Genomic DNA, 23,217 nt, shown 5'->3' on the forward strand with positions numbered 1-23,217 from the left:
AACAATTAATTAGTGTTATGTGTTACTGTAGCAATCTAAGATTATTTAGAGAAGATGCAGCTTTCAAGTAAATAAGTTGTGTAAACAGGACTGTGGGCCTTATAAGGAAGGCTAGTATTTTTGATTGTGTGCATTCAAATAGACGCCGAACAGGCAAATGTCTTTTTTGATTGAAGGAATAGTCAGCGAACATGTGAAAAGAATGAATCATAGAAATGACATGTGTTTTCAAGAGGAATAGGCTGATGGAAAATTGGCAAATATAAAAACAAATGCTAATATAATGTTATATCTATTAGACTGTGTATGCTTTAAACTCAGTAAATTAACAACTGTCTTAATAGCATTAAAGAATAAATGATAATGATTTCCATAAGCTGAACAAGAAACAAAACCAAAATTTTAGTTATTGGCAGCAATAACAAATGAGGGTGTTAGAAATAAACTTAATTATTTAGCTTTGCAAGTCAAGGCAGAAGTAAAGTATCTTGGCGTTATTATGGACTTGGATGTAAACTTAAAGATCCAAATCATATTTTTACCATATTTGGATTGTGTTCTTTCATTTAAGAAACATTGTAAGAGTTTTTAACTGGGTTTTGACCAACTAGACTACTGTAATGCACTGTCAGGGCCGCCTAAGAAAGACATAAAGTAGTAGTAGTAAATTGCACTAGTCACTGCTAGTTTTCTCTTTTTCTTTTCCAGTTTCCTGCAGTGGCACCCTGACCCACTGTCAGTTGATTGAAGTGCCCTGCAGCTGCCTTTGATTTTGGAGGATGTGGATAATCCAACTCTGACTTTACCATTTTGACATAGGATAGATTTTAAACTGTGTGTATTTTTAATAGTGAAAATGATGCATATTACAGTTTATTTATGTTAATTACTTTTTGTTTTTGATTATGTCATAATTCTGTATATAGTGAATGTTATAATCTTTTCTTGCGTTTTGCCTTGAGAGTTGTCACAGCGCTCTGTGCCTGCACTTTCCGAGTGCTGAGTGCTGTGCAAGAACAAAGTATTTTGTACTGTTGTATTGCATTTCTGAGGTGACAATGATAGATTGCCCATCTAACTCTATGAAGAGGATACTTGTCATGTGTTGTATTTACCCCATTTTTTGACCCACTTTGCATGCCCTACCTACGTAGAAGGGGGTCCCTCTGTGAATTGTCCTTCCCAAGATTTCTTCCCTGCCAAGTTTTTTTGGGAGTTTTTTTTTCCTGTCATCTTGGAGAGTCAAGGCTGGGGGTCTGTCAAAACGCAGCATCTGATAAGAGCCCATTGAGGCATTCCCTGTGTGATTTTGGGCTATACAAGAAATAAATTGTTGTTATTGATATTCCGATTAATCATCCACTGATTTAAATTTGCCAGTTTCATCCCAAATTACTTGATTGTTAAATGGTAAATCAGCTGATGATTTCAGAATATGCTTTTCTAAGCTTCATGGCAATTAAGTTATTGTGTTTCTTTACGCAATGTATTATTGTACTTAATGAAGTGCATGTGTCATTTTCCTTCCTGAACATCCTGTAAACCAAGCACGGACAGTCAAGCATCAGGAGAGAGTGAACACAGAAATATTCACATTTACATTAAAGAAAGTGGATTAACAAACTGATAAAAGGGAATCTGAAAAGTTGTCCTGTGTATGGAGAGGAACAGTCGATGTACTGATTGTCCAGCTGAACTTCCGAGTGGGAGAGAAGAGAGGCATGTCTTTTACAGAAATTAAGCTTGTTTAATGAGTTCAGACCTGCTTGTTTTGTCCTTTAATTAAAACAGACAGTCCTTGTCGGAATGTGAATAGTGAGAAAGCTTGTGTTTAGTAGAACAATTCACATTTTAATTAGAAATAAGAACTGCTTAGTAAACAATAAACTTGCCAGCTTAAGAAACAAATGTGGTAATTTTATACATAAACCTGTGTCAAAGTCAGATTCACAAAGCCAGTTCAGGATAGCAAAAATGCCTTTATTGACAAGCACAGAGTCATTTACTGCATGAAAAAGATGACTGACAATAACTATGTATAATGTTAAATGTTAACGTTTACCCCCCCGGATGGAATTAAAGAGTCGCATAGTTTGGGGGAGAAACGATCTCCTCAATCTGTCAGTGGAGCAGGACAGTGACAGCAGTCTGTCGCTGAAGCTGCTCTTCTGTCTGGAGATGATACTATTAAGTGGATGCAGTGGATTCTCCATAATTGATAGGAGCCTGCTGAGCGCCCGTCGCTCTGCCACAGATGTTAAACTGTCCAGCTCCATGCCAACAATAGAGCTTGTCTTCCTCACCAGTTTGTTCAGACGTGAGGCGTCTTTCCTCTTAATGCTGCCTCCCCAGCACACCACTGCGTAGAAGAGGGCGCTCACCACAACTGTCTGATAGAACATCTGCAGCATCTTATTATAGAGGTATGTGATTAGCTTTATTTCTCATGTTCTTCTAAGTTACTGATAAATGGACCTTCACAGTCAGAATTCTGTTACACTAGATTATACTGGTTCTCTTGTAGAAAAGTAGCAGCAAGACTGGGTCACAGATCAAGAGGCTTTAATTATAGACAAAGGCTAATTAGTTAACAGCTACAGCAAACAATAATATAAATCATTTAGTATGACCAATATCTAATCAATTAGTGAAAGTCACATTTACAAGTAAAAATCCCCTCTTACAGTACCCCGCTTTTATTTATCTAGATCAGCAATAAGCATTTGATTCAGGCAGGTCCCACATTAGCATAAGATAGTTCAAGTGATAAAGCAATTAAGGAGAAGAGCTGAAGAGTTTATCATGATATTGGTGACAGATGGCATAAAAATAGCATTTGAAGAAAATGATGATGACAAAAGTTAATAATGCATCAAATACTGGTTTTAACCAAGACAAAAAATCGTGAAACAGTCGGTCGGTATTCATGATGTCCAATTGGGAGCAAAAACTGAAACAGCCACATTAAGACCCTTACAGAGGAGGTCGGAAAACTTTTGAGAAGTGTCTGGATTGTAGGAGGAACATTTTTGTTCTATCATCTTACAGATGCCTACCTAGGCTCCTAAAAGCATACTCTGGGCCATTTGATCCCATTTGTAGCAAGGGCCTCAGAGACGACATTAGCCACCAGTAGTAGTTCATCGGCTAGTTCATTTATGTGTGCTCCAGCTACAGGCCCAAAAATGTGAGACAGAAAAATTGCTCCATACCACAGGCCATCTCTGATAGGACTTGTCTGAAGTACTGAGATGGAAGCACATTTAATCTGAGCAGGAGACAGAACATGTCCTCAATGAATAATTCCATCAGGTAGCATATGGGCCACGTAGTTCACTCCTCATTAGACCAAGTAGGTGTTGTAGGTGCCTCAGGCTTGTTGGTGATCATAGCTAGGATTTGAACAAGTAAAATTCAGGTGTCCTAAACCATCACACAAAGTTAAGTATTTAGTCAGTCCTGGGGTTTCCCTGCATCAGCAGAGGTGGAAGAACAGTTTTTTTATAAATCAGTATTCACCTTTAGAAGTGAAGTAGAGTGGCTTAATGTGACTACAAAAAGGTATGGTTTTTCATTTGAGGAAAAACAAGTTTGGAAAGGTCCATAGTCATATTAAGAAAGTAACCCAGTCCAGTGTCTTTTTGGAAAGTTAAATTCATCTCTCTGCCACGGTCTGAGAGAAGATGATGCCAGGTGGAAATATTACCATCCACATAAACGTAGTCCATCAATAAATGCATGTTAGCCATGTATATTCTTGATAAATAATTTATAACAATTTTATCAGAACTGTGGCTTGTAATTATCAAAGTGTTTTATTTTATGGTATATTCATTACAGATACATCTTTTGTGTATGTGTTTATATTAGTTTTAAGGGGATTTTATTAGTACTTATTATGGTAATTGAACAACAGGCTTACAGTATTCTATTTTGTTAATAGGTAACCTGTGTTCTGCAGTTTAATTGTAAAAATACCATTATAATACAGAACATTAAGATTTCTTCATAGCTGGTTGTGCAGGGGCTTAGTGTAAGAAAAGAAAAAAAAAATTAAGCCAATTCTAGTAACATGACATTGGTACAGGATCTAAAAATAACCTGACCGGGACCTCCCTAAATAATAGTAATATAAGTTATGCTTAATTCCATTAGGGAGTCTTAAGTTTCAATTAGATTTATATTTTTATTTGTATTGCCGTTTATTTATTTGTTAATCATTTTTTCTTTCATTCCATCCATCCATTTTCCAACCCGCTAAATCCAAACACAGGGTCACGGGGGTCTGCCGGAGCCAATCCCAGCCAAAACAGGGCACAAGGCAGGGAACCAATCCTGGGCAGGGTGCCAACCCACTGCAGGACACACAAACACACCCACACACCAAGCACACACTAGGGCCAATTTAGAATCGCCAATCCACCTAACCTGCATGTCTTTGGACTGCGGGAGGAAACCGGAGCGCCCGGAGGAAACCCACGCAGACACGGGGAGAACATGCAAACTCCACGCAGGGAGGACCCGGGAAGCGAACCCGGGTCCCCAGGTCTCTTTGTAATTATAATAATTTAATCTCTTAAAACACCTCGGGCTGTAGTCTTTGTATATTAATGTGCTATATAAATAATTTCTTATTATTGTGTTCTTCCTGCATCCCAAAAATATGTATGTAAAGTAAGTGGCATATCTTTAATAATTTTACTGGCTTCATATTTGTAATTGTGGATCTGTGCATTATATGTTCCAGCAGTGAACAAAAAAAGATGGTTTGATAATGGATAGATATTTTAAATTGAAATCCAGAGGATAGTCTCTTATTTTCTTATAATTTAATGTACATTTTTCTTCTAAACCATTTTATTACAAACCTATACATTTTTGGAAACACTCCAGTGCAAATAGCAGATTAACTATAAGTAAGTACTTAATATTGTATTACAGTTAGTAAATTCACTGTGCCTCCCCCCCAACAACTTATGTATTTTTAGATATTTTTTCAGATACAATATTGTCTTCGTACATTTACTTGGCTACTACATTAAGTGGATAAACACTCTGCAGATATGAATATTGACCAGTCGCAAACTTAATTATTAATATATTAGAAAGTGTAGTAAACAGCTTTATAGTAAACAAAATATTTTATTACTTTCATAAAATGAAAAAAAAGGACCATACACACACAAAATTCACATCTTCTGCTTTGATAAGTTCTTAACATTAAAGAACATCATTCTTGTGTTTTCAACACTGCATGAATGTATGCTGAGTAAAAACAAATAGATAGCAATCAGCCAAATTAAGACATCTCTTAAAAATGTTTTACATCATAAGAGCAGGAATTCTCTAAACCTTGATCTTTAATTGAAGTGTATTTCTGTTAATTACCTGGTATGAATACAGTGGGCTACATTTTTTCATGAGAAAGGACAAAAACCATGAAAACTGAAAGATATTTCATTGTAATGATGATATGTGATGTTCTGTTTAACACCCTTTATTGTGTGTGTGTATTTTTTATTTTGTCATGATTCACTTTAAAAACAATGTGCTATAGTGTTGCCTACATGTAGACACCATTCACATTTACACAATACACAAATACGCTGCCTGTTTAACAAGTTGTGTATAATCTTAATAGCATAAACCGTAGTTGCGTTATTTGGTAAGATGCACATAATACAGAGTACTTTTCATCTGACAAGTATTAATTGCCACAATTAGTCCTGAATAAAAATAAATCCTCCCCTTTCTGAGTGTTCTTCAAATAGGAAAGTCCATGTAACATGTATTGCTTGCTTATACTATTTGCTTACTCTGTGTACACCCCGACAGCATTTGGACTATAGCAAGCCTTAGGGTTTGCAGCTTTTCATTTCATCTGTGCTCTGGCATAGTCCTCCTGGGCAGAATCTTTGCTCTATAAATATACAGCATTCATTTTACAAGTCACTTGTCAATACTGAGCAAACATCTTTCTAGGCAAGTGGAAAAGAAAACCTTACCTAATTACACTGAGGCTAAATAAGGTCATGCACTGTTTGCATTTAAAATATTTAAAACCACAGCTGACGATAACAGTTTAATTTAAGTTATACAGTTATTTACAAAAGGTTTCAAAACATACCAAGATCTATAAGACCTACTGTAAATTTGGATTTGCACATATGCAGCTTACCAAAATCTACTAAACACTTTAACCCTTTAACTGAACTGAAATTCATAGTTGTTGCTTTTCACCTTTCAGCTCTAAAGGTAACTACCCTACAACAATATAACACAATCACCCAGCAGAAATTAACAGTGAGCCAAAGTTGACTTATTCCTTCATTGATTCAAGTATATTCAGAAAAGATTACTGGGAGGAGTTAATGGCAGGTGATAAAATGTGTTGAAATGAAATGCAATGCAATGCAAGACGTATTTTATAGTATATGGGAAACACACATTTCTAAATAAATAAATATAAAATGAATGTGTTTGACAGCTCACTGCATGCTATGAACATTTAATACCAGTTCTGCTGCTACATTTGTTCATAATTTTTCCATTTAAGGCTGTGTAGTAAAACAAAATAGTCTCAAACACAGTGTTCTGCTTCTTACAAGCCACCACTATCTTTGCTAATATTTGTGCAAGACTGTGATCAAACTTATTGCTAGTTGTTGGACTGTTCCACTTTGCACATTAACCATTTTGACAGATGCCAAACCATGATCAAAATGTTCCACTTTTTCCTGTACAGCCGAGTCTTCGTTATGTGGACGATTTACAGCGTCCACACATTATTCTTGAATTTGATACTGTTTTCCTTTTACACATAACATATCTCCACCATCTGAAATGTACAGATCCAGCAGCTTTGGGACAATCCTTTAAAACAAGGTAGTATAACCATGAAGGTCCATAATTGTCCACAACTTTAGATAGTTGCCATGCCCAAGCTAAAGCAGTCTTCAGGTGAAAGCTGCACGTAGAAAGGAAAATAAGGGTGGAAAGATGGTTTCAATAATAGCAACTTAGAAACACCACCCCATTATGATTGTCATGATATTTAGCTCAGATATGTACTGCACAATTGAGTTGCCTTTAATGCCATTAATGGTACTGTTCAGTATATCCACACTTTATGTATCCAGTGACTGTAATATGCTATTCGAACAAAAATCCCAGGACGATTCAAACGACCACATCCTCTGCCATGGACACTTATACCGTGTAGAAATTTTATTTCATGATACTCGCACACAAGAGGGCCTCCATGATCCTTCTGTAAAATGAGACAAAAATAATTAAATTAATTAATTAAAGTGGCAGACACTGATTAAAATGTACAACTGTTGAAATTTTAGTAATTAATAAACCCTTAATGCTGAATATATTAATTATACACTAGACCAATATCTCTCAAACTCCTGGAGACCGCATGTGGCAGACGGTGTTTGTTCTAACCAGTTTCACAGTCAGTGAGTCCTTTTGAGTCAATTAATTAGTTGGCCTTTTTTTCCCCCTTCTTCTCTTGTGCTGCGTTCAGAAACACACAGCAGTATAATTTTTATATTTATAGTACATTTAGAAATATTTGTTTTTGCTGTAGTTTTAAATGCTTAACTCTTTTGTTGTTTTGCTATTAATTGTCTTTGGTGTAGTTTGGCTCCTTAATTGTATCATAACAATGACAACAACAAGCAAGGCAGACATCCAAGCAAACAACACTTAATGTTGGAAGAATGGCACTGCTTCAGTGTCTGGGCCACTAATGTGCTCATTAGTAAATAATAGATTAAATAATCAGAACACCTGGAAAAACAGTATGAAAATTGTGATGATTAAAAATCTTAAAAACAGAAAAAAGCAATTCATTAAAAAAAAAAATCTCCATATAACATATGTAAAGATTTAGTACCTTTAAATAAAAATTCACCAGATTTTATTTTGTAATTTGTACATTGACACCCAAACACAGAAACTGGGAAAGAACAGCTTTCTTAATTAGGCTAGTAGTCCATTTGAAAACAGAAGTAAACAAACCTGTAGCCACATGAGGACTGAGTGTGAGAACCACTATACTGTAGCATCCAAAAAAAAGAGATCCTAATAGCAGAATAAGTTCCAGCAGCACCCTTTTTTTTAAATCTACATGCTCACAAATAAACACACTTTGGAAATGTGTCTCATTCACCCATTTCCCTTAGCCACTTATTTATATTCAGTTTCTGTAGGGATGCTGAGGCCATTCAAGCAGCAATAGCCAAATTACTGTAAATAAACAAGATGTTATTTCATTTTTTTTATACCTACAACAAACCTTTTTTTGCTTTTATTCTATCAGGTTCAATTGATTATATAGTATTTTGACAAAGCCAAAAGACTGGAAAAAAAAATGAAACAGCAATCAAATGCCTAGATTAATAAAGATGTTAATTTAAAGCAGAAGAAACAGTAAATCACAGCTATAATTGAATGTTAATCAAAATTGAAAAAAATCTGCACAATAAAGTTTACGTAAGTCCATATTTTATGTCAAAAAAGTATAGGACAAGCTGGAGGATTATCACAACACTTCACCACTAGGTGATGCCAAAGAGTCATGTCATCCTAGGTGCCTCTGAGGTTACTGCAGCCAGTTATAGATGTAAAAAGTGTGCCTACTCAAAACAGTGCTCTTGGAATGCTATTCATTTATAATATATGAATTGCATTAAAAAAGTACATTTTTTCTTATACTACTAAGCATTACATATGTTGAATACAAATGTTACTGAAATCTTCTTATTTCTGCAACCATAATCTACTATCCTAGGCCATACAATAAATATCTCCAAAAATAAAAATGTATCAACAATAAGATAATATATTTGGCACAGGGAAGTAGGTGTACTAGTGAGTAGGTTTATTTGTATTGGTCGTGGACATACACTATGAAAGCAGTCAGTGCAGGAGTGCTCATTTATTGATGCAAACACTGCCTCTGCATTTGGTGCAACTGTTAACTTCTTTTAAACATATAGTTTTCCTGTCAAAATCATTAATGACTTTGAACATCTACATTCATTCAGGAATAATGAACCAGTGCATGTCTAAAAATCCATCATGAATATGGTGTTGGTTAATTTTATTGTAATACTGTATTTAGATAGATACTTTATTAATCCCAAGGGGGAATTCATATACTCCAGCAGCAGCATACTGATAAAGAACAATATTAAATTAAAGAGTGATAACAATGCAGGTATAACAGACATTTGGCATGTTGGATATAATGGAAAATGCACTGAATAAAGGCCTGTTAGTTAGACTTCAAATGCTAACTAAACACAAGGGTGTAGTAACATTAATAATCATTAAAAGGGCTTAGCAATATTTACATCCCATTTTGAATGATAACTTATTAAATATTCAGATTCTTCTTAAATTTACAAGAACAATGCCTCTGCTAAAGGTAAACTAAGTATTTTATAAGTGATTTAGATCATATAAAAAACACAAAAAACAACCTACCAGGCTGTAAATGGCAACTTTATATATTACCAAAAATACTCTTCTTTAATTTATTTATGTTAAACTAAACTGGAACATAAACTGGTGATTCCATGTGTATAACAAAATTCAATTAAATGCCTAAATACAAATTGTTAGTGACGCTTCAATCACTCAGCCATCTAAACTGGCTGCCTTTCATTTCAATGACTCGATTGGTGATCAGTAAATCAGCATGTAGTGCAAGACGTACCAAATGCAATAGTCACATCTGCTTGTTCACGTGAAACAACTCAGCACCCCGTGGACTGATTTGTGTTGAAATTTTTTGCAGATGTAATTCTTCAAAAAAAAATTGTCAAGACCGCTCACTTTTTCTTGAGACATCTCAAACAGATCACACTGTAAAAAGTTCTGAAATTTTAAAAGCTCCCATTGAGAAGCATTGGCAAATCTGCAAACCTGTTTATCTTTAAACAGAGAAAGTTTCTGTGCAACATCAACTACAAAATAGTTTACAGTTTCAATTTTACACTAACAAATATTTGTGTATTTTTCTCTTTTACTTGTTCTTCAGCCAGTCCGTATAGATTTGCAGTACAATGCCAGGGAAAGGTGCACCGGTGTGCAAGCAGCTCATTCAGCATCACCCTTCTTCTGCTGCTCTTAATCATAACTTGTGTTTTGAAAGGGAATGACAGTTAATATGCGTTTAGGAGATCAGAGCCGCTGGGCAGGTAACAAGGACAATACTGTCATATACACTTTCTATGGTGCATAAAAAACATGATTGTGCCACAAACAGCAAGGACAGTGCAGGATTACAATTTGTGCTGTGCTGAATGAGTTACTTTGTGGTATAATGTACAACAGACAGAGCTGCAGTTACGGCTTTGCAGTGCCCAAAGAGCCTCTTTTGCTTTAGGGTATCTTTAGCCTATTATCACAATCTTTCAGATAATTGTCACCTTTGATATTCCCAGTATATGATTAAACCAATTCTTAGTTATTTAAATAATTAAATAACTGTGTTTTAACTAATATTAATGGCTGGATGGGGAACTTAATTTACTTTCCCCCTTTCTTAGTTTAATGTTGATTTTATGCTAGCATTGATCATTTTGTATTAATAGTTGTTTTTTTTTTTCTGGTAATTATTGGGTACTACTCTACTATGTATACTTTCAAAAATGTGTTTAAGAAAATTAAACAACAGGCATGTCACCACTAACACACAATCAATACCATTTTTCAGTCAGTTGAAATGGAATCTGCTGTGCTATCAATCCATAAACTTATTTAGGCTACAGTATCAGCTATATGATGCTGTAAAGTATCGTTAAAAAGCACATATTTCATCTGTTGTCTACTAACACATGTAATTGTATTACGTTATAACTGTTACATTTGAATAGAACTCATTGTTACAAAATATTTAATATTAATATTTAATAAACAAAAATGTGATAACTGACTCCTAGATGAAGTATCTAAAAAAACAAAATGCTCCAACTTTGATGTCAGTAAACTCAGTCATTGAATACATCTGAATGTTAAGCTGTATTACTTTTTCTGAGTTATTGTTACTGTTAACACTACCTTAATCCATCCATCCATTATCCAACCCGCTGAATCCGAACACAGGGTCACGGGGGTCTGCTGGAGCCAATCCCAGCCAACACAGGGCACAAGGCAGGAACCAATCCTGGGCAGGGTGCCAACCCACCGCAGACACTACCTTAATACTAGTGGATTTTTCCATGGTGTCTAATACAGACCCATGACAGAAGTTAAAACTTATCAGTTAAAGGTCTCTTTGTATAACCACAGTGTTTTATATGATGTGTTTATTAAGTACAATTCAACAAAAGACCAGTGGTAATAGTCTGTCTTTTGGTATAAGCAGTATAGCTTTCTAGTGGGTAAATGAGAAAAATCATCTTTCAGGAAATGTCTGACAATTTATTCTTAAATACAAGTGCAAACTTTAAAGGCATTTAGCAAAAACATCATCCATCTCTTGAATTTTCTTAATTCATCTTTAGTATCTTAGTCAGCTGAAGCCAATCCTGGCAGCACTAAGCACAAATGAATACTCCGGTCTAGACGAGACAGCAGATCACTGCAAAGGACACCCCACCGCCCATCAATCAAGATTTGCTTATTAACCTCCTTGGGGTAACTGAAGAAAAATTCATGTGGATGCAGGAAACATGTGGTAAAACTAAACAAGAAATGGCGGAGTTCTGATTGTAAACCCACAACTATTTAACTTTGTCCATTGCACCATCATATTCATTAAGTGAAACAATAAACTAAAATACTATATAGAAAAAGAAGAGAATCAGTGGATCATTTATTTGACATTCAGTACAGGTAAACTGAACAGGTCCACAGGTGGTTAAATATTTCATGCACACATTTTTTTACGTAACACCAAATCATCATCTTACCTCACACGTCCCTTCATCTTTCTTTCCACCAGCACAGATTTCGGAATCTTTTACTGTGATCCTCCCTTTGTGATATTCATTACATTTATCATTTCCAACAATTGGTAGATTAACTGCTTTCATAATGCCATCATGCCCAGTACCTTAAAAAAGAATTATTTTATTTAAAAATGAATGTGTTAATAGAATAGAATATTTGGAAATACTATAAATAATGAACCCATTTCTGCTGGCTGATAAACAATAGCATATGAAATACTTACACTCAAATATAATTTTCCATCATAAAGTACGTTTACTTTAAAACCATTAGGCCCGACTGAAGCCTAAAAATCCTCAATACAATTTCTGACAAGTATAGAAAAATGAAAAAAGTACTTAAACTATTGTGTGCACATGTGTAGATCAGAAGCCCATTGTATTTATATCCAAGGGTAGGTCACTATCAATTGTAAATTGAACAAATTTACTTTTAAGTGATCTCTTTTGGAACTTAGTCTGGAACTAAACAAATCAAAAATTAAAAACTTAAGAAAATGGGCACATGCACCAGCTCAGTGCCCCTTAATGAATTGTGACTAGTAAAAGGAAAAGGACACGCACATCTCTGAACGTATTAATGAAGCCAATGCACTGCTTAGGCTGAGGGGAATGTGAAAACATACCATTGCATTTATTACATTTTTACAGTCAGGGAAAAGCTAAGACCTTTTGGAATGGCATTGAAGCTCTCATCATATAGGTGATTATAGTGAGCTTATTTCTCAGATGGTATTCATTTGCTCATACCCCTCAGGACAATGTTAGGTTTAGAACACCATGAATGTCAATTAAAAGGCAGTTTATGCTACAGATTCTTGTTACTCTCAACCGATCAAATGTTAAATTAGAAAAGCAGGTTTCTTTTACAAGGAAATGTGTCAGTGGCAATAAACTTCTTTGAATATACTTTGTATTAGCTATATCTGTTCAAATAATAGGAACATGTGCCTGCCTATAAAGTAAGTCTGCCTCTGTATTCAATAAGCAAAACTGGTTAAGATGCTGGCCTCCAACATTAGACACTAATGACAATTCCAGGAATTGCATAAATCCTCATAACATTTGAAAATTGAACTTGACATTATTTTGCACCTATGACTGCATTTGATTTTAGATAACTAACTGGACTTAAGATATGAATTTTAAACCTATTTATCATGTGGATAGATTTGGTTGCATACAACAGGGAGTGCCTTCTCCCACCCTTTTGCCTTGATTTTCATTTTACATTTAGAATAATTTTTAATTTGAAGAATTGTAGGATGTGAGAGGAGAAAAAGAAAAAAGAATAAAATACATTGTTTTAAAGAATGAGTGGAATCCCTATTTTTATAGTTCTTTAAGACTTTATTTTATTTATATGCTTTTGTAATGCACCACATTATAGATTATAAAATAAAACACACTTTTAAAATAAACAATGTACAAAAAAGCCCTTCCAAAAGTCAAGGCATTACACTACCCATCATTTAAGTTTTTATAATGGTCTATCAAATTTGATGAAGCATGTATTTTAAACACAAAATTAAAATGTTACTCACAAAATAAGGAGAGATGTTGGCCAATACAAGTTTATGTGATGGCCAGGAGGAAGTGGGTGGCCAGTTGGCCATAGTCTAACTGTGCTTGTGTCCGACTTTGCCGTTATAATTGACTATGGACCCTCCAGAGGTTTATTTTCTGCATCGATGCTGAGGACTACAGTTTTTGTTTTCCTCTTCTCAGCTGTCAACTGGTTATACTTTAAAAATGAGTTAATGGACCCATATTGCTGGGCTCTCTTTATGTTAATCAGCTTCAAACTACTTTGTTTTCTTGTCCCTTTAAAAAATCATTCTGTGCACTCATTATGTAATTAGTAATTTGTAAAGTTTGTTATTGCATTTACCTGTGAACTTCTTAACAGTGCTCTGTGTCTGCATTCAGTGAAAATCAATTTATTTAATTCAGCTTATTTTATTTTATATTGCATTTAAAATATATATTCACTTTTAGGGTATTTATTTTAAGTACACCCCCCCCCCCCCCAAAATTCAAAAGTGAGTTAGCTCTTACCTTTTGTCTCACCCCAGCCATAAACTGTGCAGTTGGTGTTTTCCTGAATCACACACTCGGCTTGTGGAAGTGAAATATTGCTAACATTCTCACTGCGCAAAGCAGGCCTAGCTTAAAAAAAAGTAATGTCAGAGAATTCAAAATATAGAGCAGTATGTGTAAAGATAATTAACTTTTTTTTTTTTTCTGGCAAAATACAATTCATATGTTGTTTATTAACTACAGTGGAACCTCAGGTCACGAACGTCTCTGAACACGTACAAATTGGGTTACGACCAAAAAGTTCGCCAAACTTTTGCATCTGTTCACGACTACACACTTGGGTGACGAACAAGCCAGTTTCCTTTCAGTTCGTATGCGCTGATGATTTCCACACGCGTTCAGTCTCTCCCTGTGCATTCACTGTGAACTCTTTGTGCTCTGTTTCGTTTCCCTTCCGGCTTGTACGCGCCAGTGATTTACGCACGTGTTCAGTCTCTCCCTGTACAGTATAAGGTGGTCCACATTTAATTATGCAATTTTCATTACTCTATAACTTATTAAGTTTATTACATAGAAAATCACCTGAAAAATCCCTGACCATCAAGAAGTGTGCGAACTGACGACATGAAGAATCGTCTTCACGCCGAACTGGAATTGTCCCTGCATAAATCAAAGTCATCCAGACGATCTGGATCTGTAGAATTAGATCTGGACCACATCATGCAGAGGAACTTTGTGGTATAGCGGATCCACAGCTCACGTGAAGAGGCCAGTTTTAAACAAATAATCGCGGCGCTACAGTTGCCACGTCCTCTTCATATATAGAAGCATGAGGCGGCTAAAGGGAGGAAAAAGAAAGACGGAGGTTGCAAAGTGAGGAAGTAAGCAGGAAGCAGTGTGGAAACAACCAGAGCGAGCGAGCGCTCGCAGGTAGGCAGCTTGACAGTGAGCCCAAGCAGGGGTGTTTAGATCAAGGAGCTGGACTGACCAGAAGAAGGATGGCTTGCCATGTAAGGCCGAGAAGGCAGCGGGGGTCACCAGTTAAAGAATGCACCGGGCTTATTTTTAAAGCGACGGCTTCCAGCATTGTATTAACCTTGTTGTATTTAATGAAGACTTTTTTCTATTGGATTTTAACCTCCACTTCACTTTTGTTTTTATGGGATTATTTATTTATTGAAGGATTCTGAAAGCACTGCACTTTATTTAATTTGGACTGTTTTGATTGTTGTTTTGTTGATTTTAATAAAAGCACTTGGCACTTTTTGCACTATCCCCTTGCTCCATTGTAGCACCTCACTGTCGTGCTCATGTGTAACATTACCGACGGTGACGGGTTTAAGGGCTCCCGGAAGCAAGATGGGAGCATGGTGTGAACCCGCATCGTCACAGACTTTACCTCAAAACTGTAATCTCCTCTCCACCCAGTTCCTCCTCACTTCCTTCATGCCAGAACTCGACTCATGCAAGGTTAGTTTTCTTGGTTGTTTATGGTTAGTTTTTGTATAAATTACGGATTTTTGAAATGTTAATTTTTTTCCCTGTGCTTAAAACTCATTAAAAAAAAGGGGTTTACAGCGAGCAGTTCATAAGGCTATAGCGTGAACTCTTGCAATGTTAGTTTTCTCTGTGTTATTCAATGTTTTTATATTTAGTTTACTATTACACTGTGCATTCTATGGTATAATTCACTATTTTTGTGCTTAAAAATCTTTAAAAAAATATATATTTACATACAGTTCGTACGGTCCAGAACGGATTAATTGTATTTACATTCAATGCTAATGGGGAAATTACTTCAGGTCACAACCAAATTGGGTTGCGACCAGAGTTTTGGAACAAATTACGGTTGTGACCCGAGGTTCCACTGTATATATATTTCTATCTTTATTTCAGAAACATAATACTTTTATTGCTATTTAAACCCTTACTTTGATAATTTCAGCATCACCAGGTTAGACCCTTCTGGCCCACAGACAAGATGGGATATCTTTAGAACCTGCTTATTTGATATCTCTCGTCCTGTTTCATTCAGATGAAGGAAACCCACCCACAAAGTATATTCTGTTAAATCAGGTATGCTGCAAGATAAAAAAGCAAAAATACTATGAAAACAAAAAGTTTAGTTCTCCTGTTCTTTAAAAGTAACAGCAACGTTGAACCTTTGACTTGTGTACTATTTTCTTCTGTTGTATTCACAGTAATACAAGCATGAAAATCTACTCTAATATCTGTAAGCACAATATAGGGCTACAAAAGCACTACTACTGTAATAATATATATACAGTGGTGTGAAAAACTATTTGCCCCCTTCCTAATTTCTTATTCTTTTGCATGTTTGTCACACAAAATGTTTCTGATTATCAAACACATTTAACCATTAGTCAAATATAACACAAGTAAACACAAAATGCAGTTTGTAAATGGTGGTTATTATTATTTAGGGAGAAAAAAAAATCCAAACCTACATGGCCCTGTGTGAAAAAGTAATTGCCCCCTGAACCTAATAACTGGTTGGGCCACCCTTAGCAGCAATAACTGCAATCAAGCGTTTGCGATAACTTGCAATAAGTCTTTTACAGCGCTCTGGAGGAATTTTGGCCCACTCATCTTTGCAAAATTGCTGTAATTCAGCTTTATTTGAGGGTTTTCTAGCATGAACCGCCTTTTTAAGGTCATGCCATAGCATCTCAATTGGATTCAGGTCAGGACTTTGACTAGGCCACTCCAAAGTCTTCATTTTGTTTTTCTTCAGCCATTCAGAGGTGGATTTGCTGGTGTGTTTTGGGTCATTGTCCTGTTGCAGCACCCAAGATCGCTTCAGCTTGAGTTGACGAACAGATGGCCGGACATTCTCCTTCAGGATTTTTTGGTAGACAGTAGAATTCATGGTTCCATCTATCACAGCAAGCCTTCCAGGTCCTGAAGCAGCAAAACAACCCCAGACCATCACACTACCACCACCATATTTTACTGTTGGTATGATGTTCTTTTTCTGAAATGCTGTGTTCTTTTTACGCCAGATGTAACGGGACATTTGCCTTCCAAAAAGTTCAACTTTTGTCTCATCAGTCCACAAGGTATTTTCCCAAAAGTCTTGGCAATCATTGAGATGTTTCTTAGCAAAATTGAGACGAGCCCTAATGTTCTTTTTGCTTAACAGTGGTTTGCGTCTTGGACATCTGCCATGCAGGCCGTTTTTGCCCAGTCTCTTTCTTATGGTGGAGTCGTGAACACTGACCTTAATTGAGGCAAGTGAGGCCTGCAGTTCTTTAGACGTTGTCCTGGGGTCTTTTGTGACCTCTCGGATGAGTCGTCGCTGCGCTCTTGGGGTAATTTTGGTCGGCTGGCCACTCCTGGGAAGGTTCACCACTGTTCCATGTTTTTGCCATTTGTGGATAATGGCTCTCACTGTGGTTCGCTGGAGTCCCAAAGCTTTAGAAATGGCTTTATAACCTTTACCAGACTGATAGATCTCAATTACTTCTGTTCTCATTTGTTCCTGAATTCTTTGGATCTTGGCATGATGTCTAGCTTTTGAGGTGCTTTTGGTCTACTTCTCTGTGTCAGGCAGCTCCTATTTAAGTGATTTCTTGATTGAAACAGGTGTGGCAGTAATCAGGCCTGGGGGTGGCTATGGAAATTGAACTCAGGTGTGATACACCACAGTTAGGTTATTTTTTAACAAGGGGGCAATTACTTTTTCACACAGGGCCATGTAGGTTTGGATTTTTTTTCTCCCTAAATAATAAAAACCATCATTTAAAAACTGCATTTTGTGTTTACTTGTGTTATATTTGACTAATGGTTAAATGTGTTTGATGATCAGAAACATTTTGTGTGACAAACATGCAAAAGAATAAGAAATCAGGAAGGGGGCAAATAGTTTTTCACACCACTGTATATATATATATATATATATATATATATATATCTCCATTAAATTTCTGAATTTGTCTTTCCTAATATATATTAGAAACCACATGCCCTCAGTTATATTAACCTTGAACAATGGTGCCTGTCCATTGCGGGGCAAACTCAAACTTATATCGACACTTAACAGGATTTATTTATTTATTTTTTAAATTTTATTAAAATCAAATAACATTCCATACAAATAACTCAAGTTTTACAACCAAAAAAAAAAAAAAAAAGGTTCAAAACAAATCAATTGCGCCAGACAGGATTTAGAGTCACCAGTCAGTCATACATGCACAGCTTTGGAGGTGAGGGAGGAAGACTCATGGGACCAACATGGATTCCAGACATGTGGGATTTGAACTCTGAATTCTTGAGGTGATAGGAAGGAAAGCTAGCCACTGCACAACTGTGCCACCTTCCCAATACTACAGTATATTGGGAATTATTATATATTTGCAAGTATATTTGCAATTATTAATTATTTAGAGTCAGCCTTTACCACTGTTGAACAGCACTGGAAAAATAGGAGGTACATGTATTTTAACTATGTGGTGCAAAAAAAAAAAAAAAAAAGCGTCTGAACTGCTATCAACAGTGTGAAAGAATGGAAATGTGTCAGTTTTTATACGTGTGAACACCATATCTGTTAAAATGCATGAAGACGGTTAATGACTAGTAAGCTGCAAGTAATTATCTACATAAAATTAATAAAATTTACATGGTAACAGATATGAAGGTTTTTGATCATACCTGTGAATTCTGTTTACATAATAAAATTGAAACAAATTACTAATTTAATAATTTAGATATATATTAAGGAAAATATGTCTAGTATACTTTAGCAAATAATCATTTTAATTAATCAGTACATAATATGTTCCATTATTGTGTTTAGGACATTAAACCATATAAACAAATTGTTTACATTTTTTCTTAAGATATTTTTATTGAGTTGTTTATGGAAACAGTACCCAAGTACATTTTGTTTTCTAATTTGCTGTTTTAATTCTCTGCGATATTGTACTTTCAGTTCAGAAGAATTTTTTTTTTTTTTTTTTTTTGCAGTACAGGAATTTTTGTTTCAATTTTCTTTCTAATCAAGTGTCTGTCTTAGGAAGCATCAGAGTTGACTAAGGCAGGTTTTTGGCCATAATTTTGATGTATTGAGAGGATACTTATTTTACAATTCTGCATGTGTTTGCACCAACATGAGCAGACCTTATTTTATTTAATAAGGTCATACATTAGAGCCATCATTGCCAACATTGTAGACATTGTTCATTACTAGTATTCTTAAGCTCAGAATAAAAATAATGTTTTGAGAAGTATACGAGGTTTACTTATGCTGTAATTAAACAATGTTATCATAACAGCAAAATATATTTGTTTTTGATGGACTTCTAATTGCAGGATTTGGCAAGAAAAAGGGGAAAAAAAACTATACAATACCATGAAGAAAAGCACTGCCTGGCTGTGAGAACCCAGTCTTCTCTTATTAATGATCCTCCACACCAGTGTGTATTTCTGTGAAAAAATGAATAAAAAAATTAACTAAATTTAACGTTAAAAATATAAATAGTCTGATAATAAAGTGAATATTTTGAACAAAACTTGCACAAAAGTTTAAGTACATAATGCTTTATTAAAAAAAGAAGGAAGAATTCATAATTCATAAAGAAAGAAGATTCATAATGTCTTATGAATCTTCCAAGGAGTGAGCAACCTGTCAAAATTACTCCAAGGGCATAGTACAAAAGAAGTCACAAACAAACCTTAAACCGTCTACATAACATCAGGTTTTTAATGCCTTAGTTAAGGTCAGCGTTCATGACTCCACAATCAGACATTGGGGAAAAATGTGCACTGTTGGAGGTGAAGCAAAATGGAAACCACTCCAACAAAGAACATAAATGCTTGTCTTTTTTGCCAAGAAGGACCTCAGTGATCCCTTGGACTTTTGGGAGGGGACAGATGAGACAAAAGTGGAACTTTATGGACAGCAAGGGTTGCATTATTGTCTGGACTAAAACAACAGAGCATTCTAGACCAAGGACTTCATACCAGTGGTGAAGCATTCTGGTTGAGTCACGGTGAGGCTATACTTAGCCATCTCAAGAACTAGATGACTTGTCATAATGGATGAAACCATAAACTATCCTTTGTATCACACATTTCTAAAGGAAAATATCAGGTTATCTGTCCTTGAGCTGAAGCATAGGTGTGTGTTATGTTGCAAAATCCAAAACAAAAAAGCAAGGTTAAATTACCTTCTGTTCAGCAATTCTAATGTAAAGATTTGGAATGATCTAATCAAAGTCCAAACCTACTGCAAAATCATTAGAGATGCTGTGTCAACATTTGAGTCAGGCTCAACATTAGGCTCTAAAAATGACTTATTTTTCTGACATAAAGCAGTTCTGCAAGGACAAGTGGGCCAAAATTCCTCCAAAATGATGTAAACGACTGATACCGAGTTACGGGAAAGTATTGGTTGCAGTCATTACAGCTAAAGGTGGTCCAACTGGTTATTAAATGTAAGAGGGCAATTACTTTTTCCAAAGAGTGCCAGCTGGTGTTTGATAATTTTGTACATTCAATAAATAAGTAAAAAAAAACATGTTATCTATTTATTGGCCTTTATCTAATACTAGATATTGATGGAAGATCTGAAAATATTAATTGTCAAAAACTTGCAATTATATATATGATTACTCTCATCTAACATTAAAACATGCAATCATAAAATAAATAAAATCATTGAGTAAATATACACTGAATCACAAAATTAATGTAGCATCAACATAAAGGATTTTTTTTATTTAATGGCATACTTTAAACTTAAATAGTGACCTGAAACCTGACCTTTTAACAAAATATTACTTGAGCAAATACAACATGAATATAAATGCCTTCCTAAAAGGCAAGTTGAAAAGAAGGAAATAAGAAAATGAAGCCAATGTATTAATTCTCAAATTGGTATGGTATATCAGACACAGATATGTCAAAGTAAAATGAAACGATCGAAACGACTGTTGACTTTGAACACAATACTAAAGACAGACTTAATTGAAATCATAAGCATCTCTTAAATGGGCATACATTAAAACTTGTGTTAAATCTCTGCAAATGATCCTCAGTTGTTCATCACCATCAACTAAATTTATGATTATACTCTAAACAAGTGTTTTTCAAGTGGTGCACAATGAGAGCTACCCAGGCATGCCTTATAGGACCAACTTATGAACAAACAAAGGGACAAAGCAGCTGGAAAAATGCGTCCAAAGTGCTGTGTCTGCGAATGCCAACCTCCAAGCTGTTTTTTTATTTTGCCAGTGTCTCTGATAGTCTCACCCTTTCGGGCAGTTTAACACGTCTAAGAGATTTAATGCTTTTGTGGTTGGCTGAATCATGGTGTGACTCGGGATTTTTTGGTTATGTAGCATTCTTTGCATAAATTTTGTCTTTATATTAGGGCAGTAAGCACTGTGAGCTACCAGGCAGACTGGCAAGTTAAATACAGAAGCACTAGAGACTTATTTTGGTTTTGCACATATGTGATACAACATTGATTCAATCCTCTTACAGAAACATGACATGAAGAAAAAAAAATGTCATTTTTACCTTTGTTACTTTTTTCATTTGTATTGCTCCAGGACTACCATTAACCCCCCTTCTTCCCACTCTCCTGCATCAATGTTGGTATGTATAAATCAAGAAAATGAATACCAGTACGGATGAGTATTGTAATTCCTTAGGTTCACACTTAACTATTTTGTATTATTGTTTTGTGATGTGTTAAAAAAAAAATGCATGAAAGTGCCATATTTTTATATATATATATATATATGGAAATGTTTATTTAAAATGATGTGCCTTGATTTAATCAATTAAGGGTACTATAGCATGGAACTTAACAATCAAGTAAAGTTTATATACACGAGGGGGGACCCAAAAAAAACGAGAATTTTTTTTTTTTTTTTTTTTTTTAAATCGTGTATTTCTCAGAACATTTCCAAAATCTAATCACTCTCAAAAAAAACTCCCTGAGATGCAATACACTAGCAAAGTGATAGCCTTCAGTGCCTCCGCCGTTTGCTTCTTGACCTCCTGTACATCCTTTAAGGTCCCTCTTCATTCTAGGGAATAAGAAAAAAACCACAGGGTACAAGATCCGTGTTTTACCGTTGCCATCCCGTATTTCGTGAGAAACTGCCATACTTTAAATGCTGTGTGGGTAGGAGCATTGTTGTGATGCAGAAATCACTCGCCTGGTCGCCACAATTTGGGTCGTTTTCTGCACACAGCATCGGGCAATCGCTTGAGCCCTTCAAGGATGCCGCTTGGCCAAATGATGCAGAGAGCAGTCTAGAACATGCACCTAGCGGCAAACATCGGAACTAACACCCCTCCAACCTCCAGAAGAAAAAATCTCATTATTTTTGGGTCCTCCCTCATATATTTTATTATATATAAACTCAACTTGATTGTTAATATATTTTCAATAGAATTGTGCTACAGTTTCCTTTTAATTAAAATTTACACAAAAAGTTTGTCACACACGAAGTCCTTGAGTCCCCAGGGTTGCATGCTACAGTACCCTTACTTGATTAAATCAAGGCACATCATTTTAAATAAACATTTGCTACAAGGTAGCAGCAAGTGTACTGTGCAGTTTAATAACATTCCTCTAATGATTGATAGATGAAATATAAACTTGTTTATAATGATGTCAATCAAATTCCTCTACCATACTCATACATGGATTACAATATTCCCTATTGTAGGGAACCTTGCTTTTAGTAATTAAAGCTGAAACGTACTCAAATAAAGTACCTTATAAGACTTAATTTTCAGATCTGGTGTTAATCACAACCATCTCATTCATATATGTTTTGGGTTTTGTAAAATTGTATCGGAAGATGATTTATTTCTTTTTTATTTCCAGTAGAAGGAATGGGCATTATTAATAATCAAATCTGCTGCAAATCTGAAGCTTACAAAATGTTCTTGACATGTAAATAATAAAAGTCTTTAATACACTCAGAAAAAGTATCCTAAGTATAATATTTAATATTTTTAAATGCATAGCTCTGATATTAAAACAGGAAGGAACATTACCCTTTTTGTATGCTAACCATCCAGCTGGCTTCTTTAATTTTGACTGGACCTCCTCCAACAACTCTAGTTGTCTTAATGTGAACATCGCATGATTTTTGTGGGACAACTTAAAAAAAATAATAATAATAATAATAATTAGCACATCAAAGAATCTAATAACTTGACA

General features: G+C 35.3%; 1 protein-coding gene across 2 annotated transcripts in view; it reads right to left on the bottom strand.

The window, feature by feature from the left end:
- Positions 1 to 2,802: 2,802 nt before the first annotated feature.
- The window catches only part of LOC114661724 (hepatocyte growth factor), an 81,161-nt gene continuing 60,746 nt past the window's right edge, over positions 2,803 to 23,217 (bottom strand). Inside the window, exons 13-19 of one of the 2 annotated variants that reach the window (XM_028814895.2) lie at positions 23,052 to 23,157; positions 19,383 to 19,457; positions 15,944 to 16,093; positions 14,031 to 14,137; positions 11,934 to 12,076; positions 7,125 to 7,270; positions 2,803 to 3,392 (exon numbers count right to left, since the gene is read on the bottom strand). In XM_028814895.2, the coding sequence (XP_028670728.1) occupies positions 3,371 to 3,392; positions 7,125 to 7,270; positions 11,934 to 12,076; positions 14,031 to 14,137; positions 15,944 to 16,093; positions 19,383 to 19,457; positions 23,052 to 23,157 (749 nt within the window). In that variant the 3' untranslated portion in view covers positions 2,803 to 3,370. Of the gene's footprint in view, positions 3,393 to 7,124; positions 7,271 to 11,933; positions 12,077 to 14,030; positions 14,142 to 15,943; positions 16,094 to 19,382; positions 19,458 to 23,051; positions 23,158 to 23,217 lie in introns of those variants that run through there. The other variant, XR_007933672.1, reaches the window with a different exon arrangement.

The sequence above is a fragment of the Erpetoichthys calabaricus genome, chromosome 1, assembly GCF_900747795.2.
Source record: "Erpetoichthys calabaricus chromosome 1, fErpCal1.3, whole genome shotgun sequence".
NCBI classification, from domain to species: domain Eukaryota; kingdom Metazoa; phylum Chordata; class Cladistia; order Polypteriformes; family Polypteridae; genus Erpetoichthys; species Erpetoichthys calabaricus.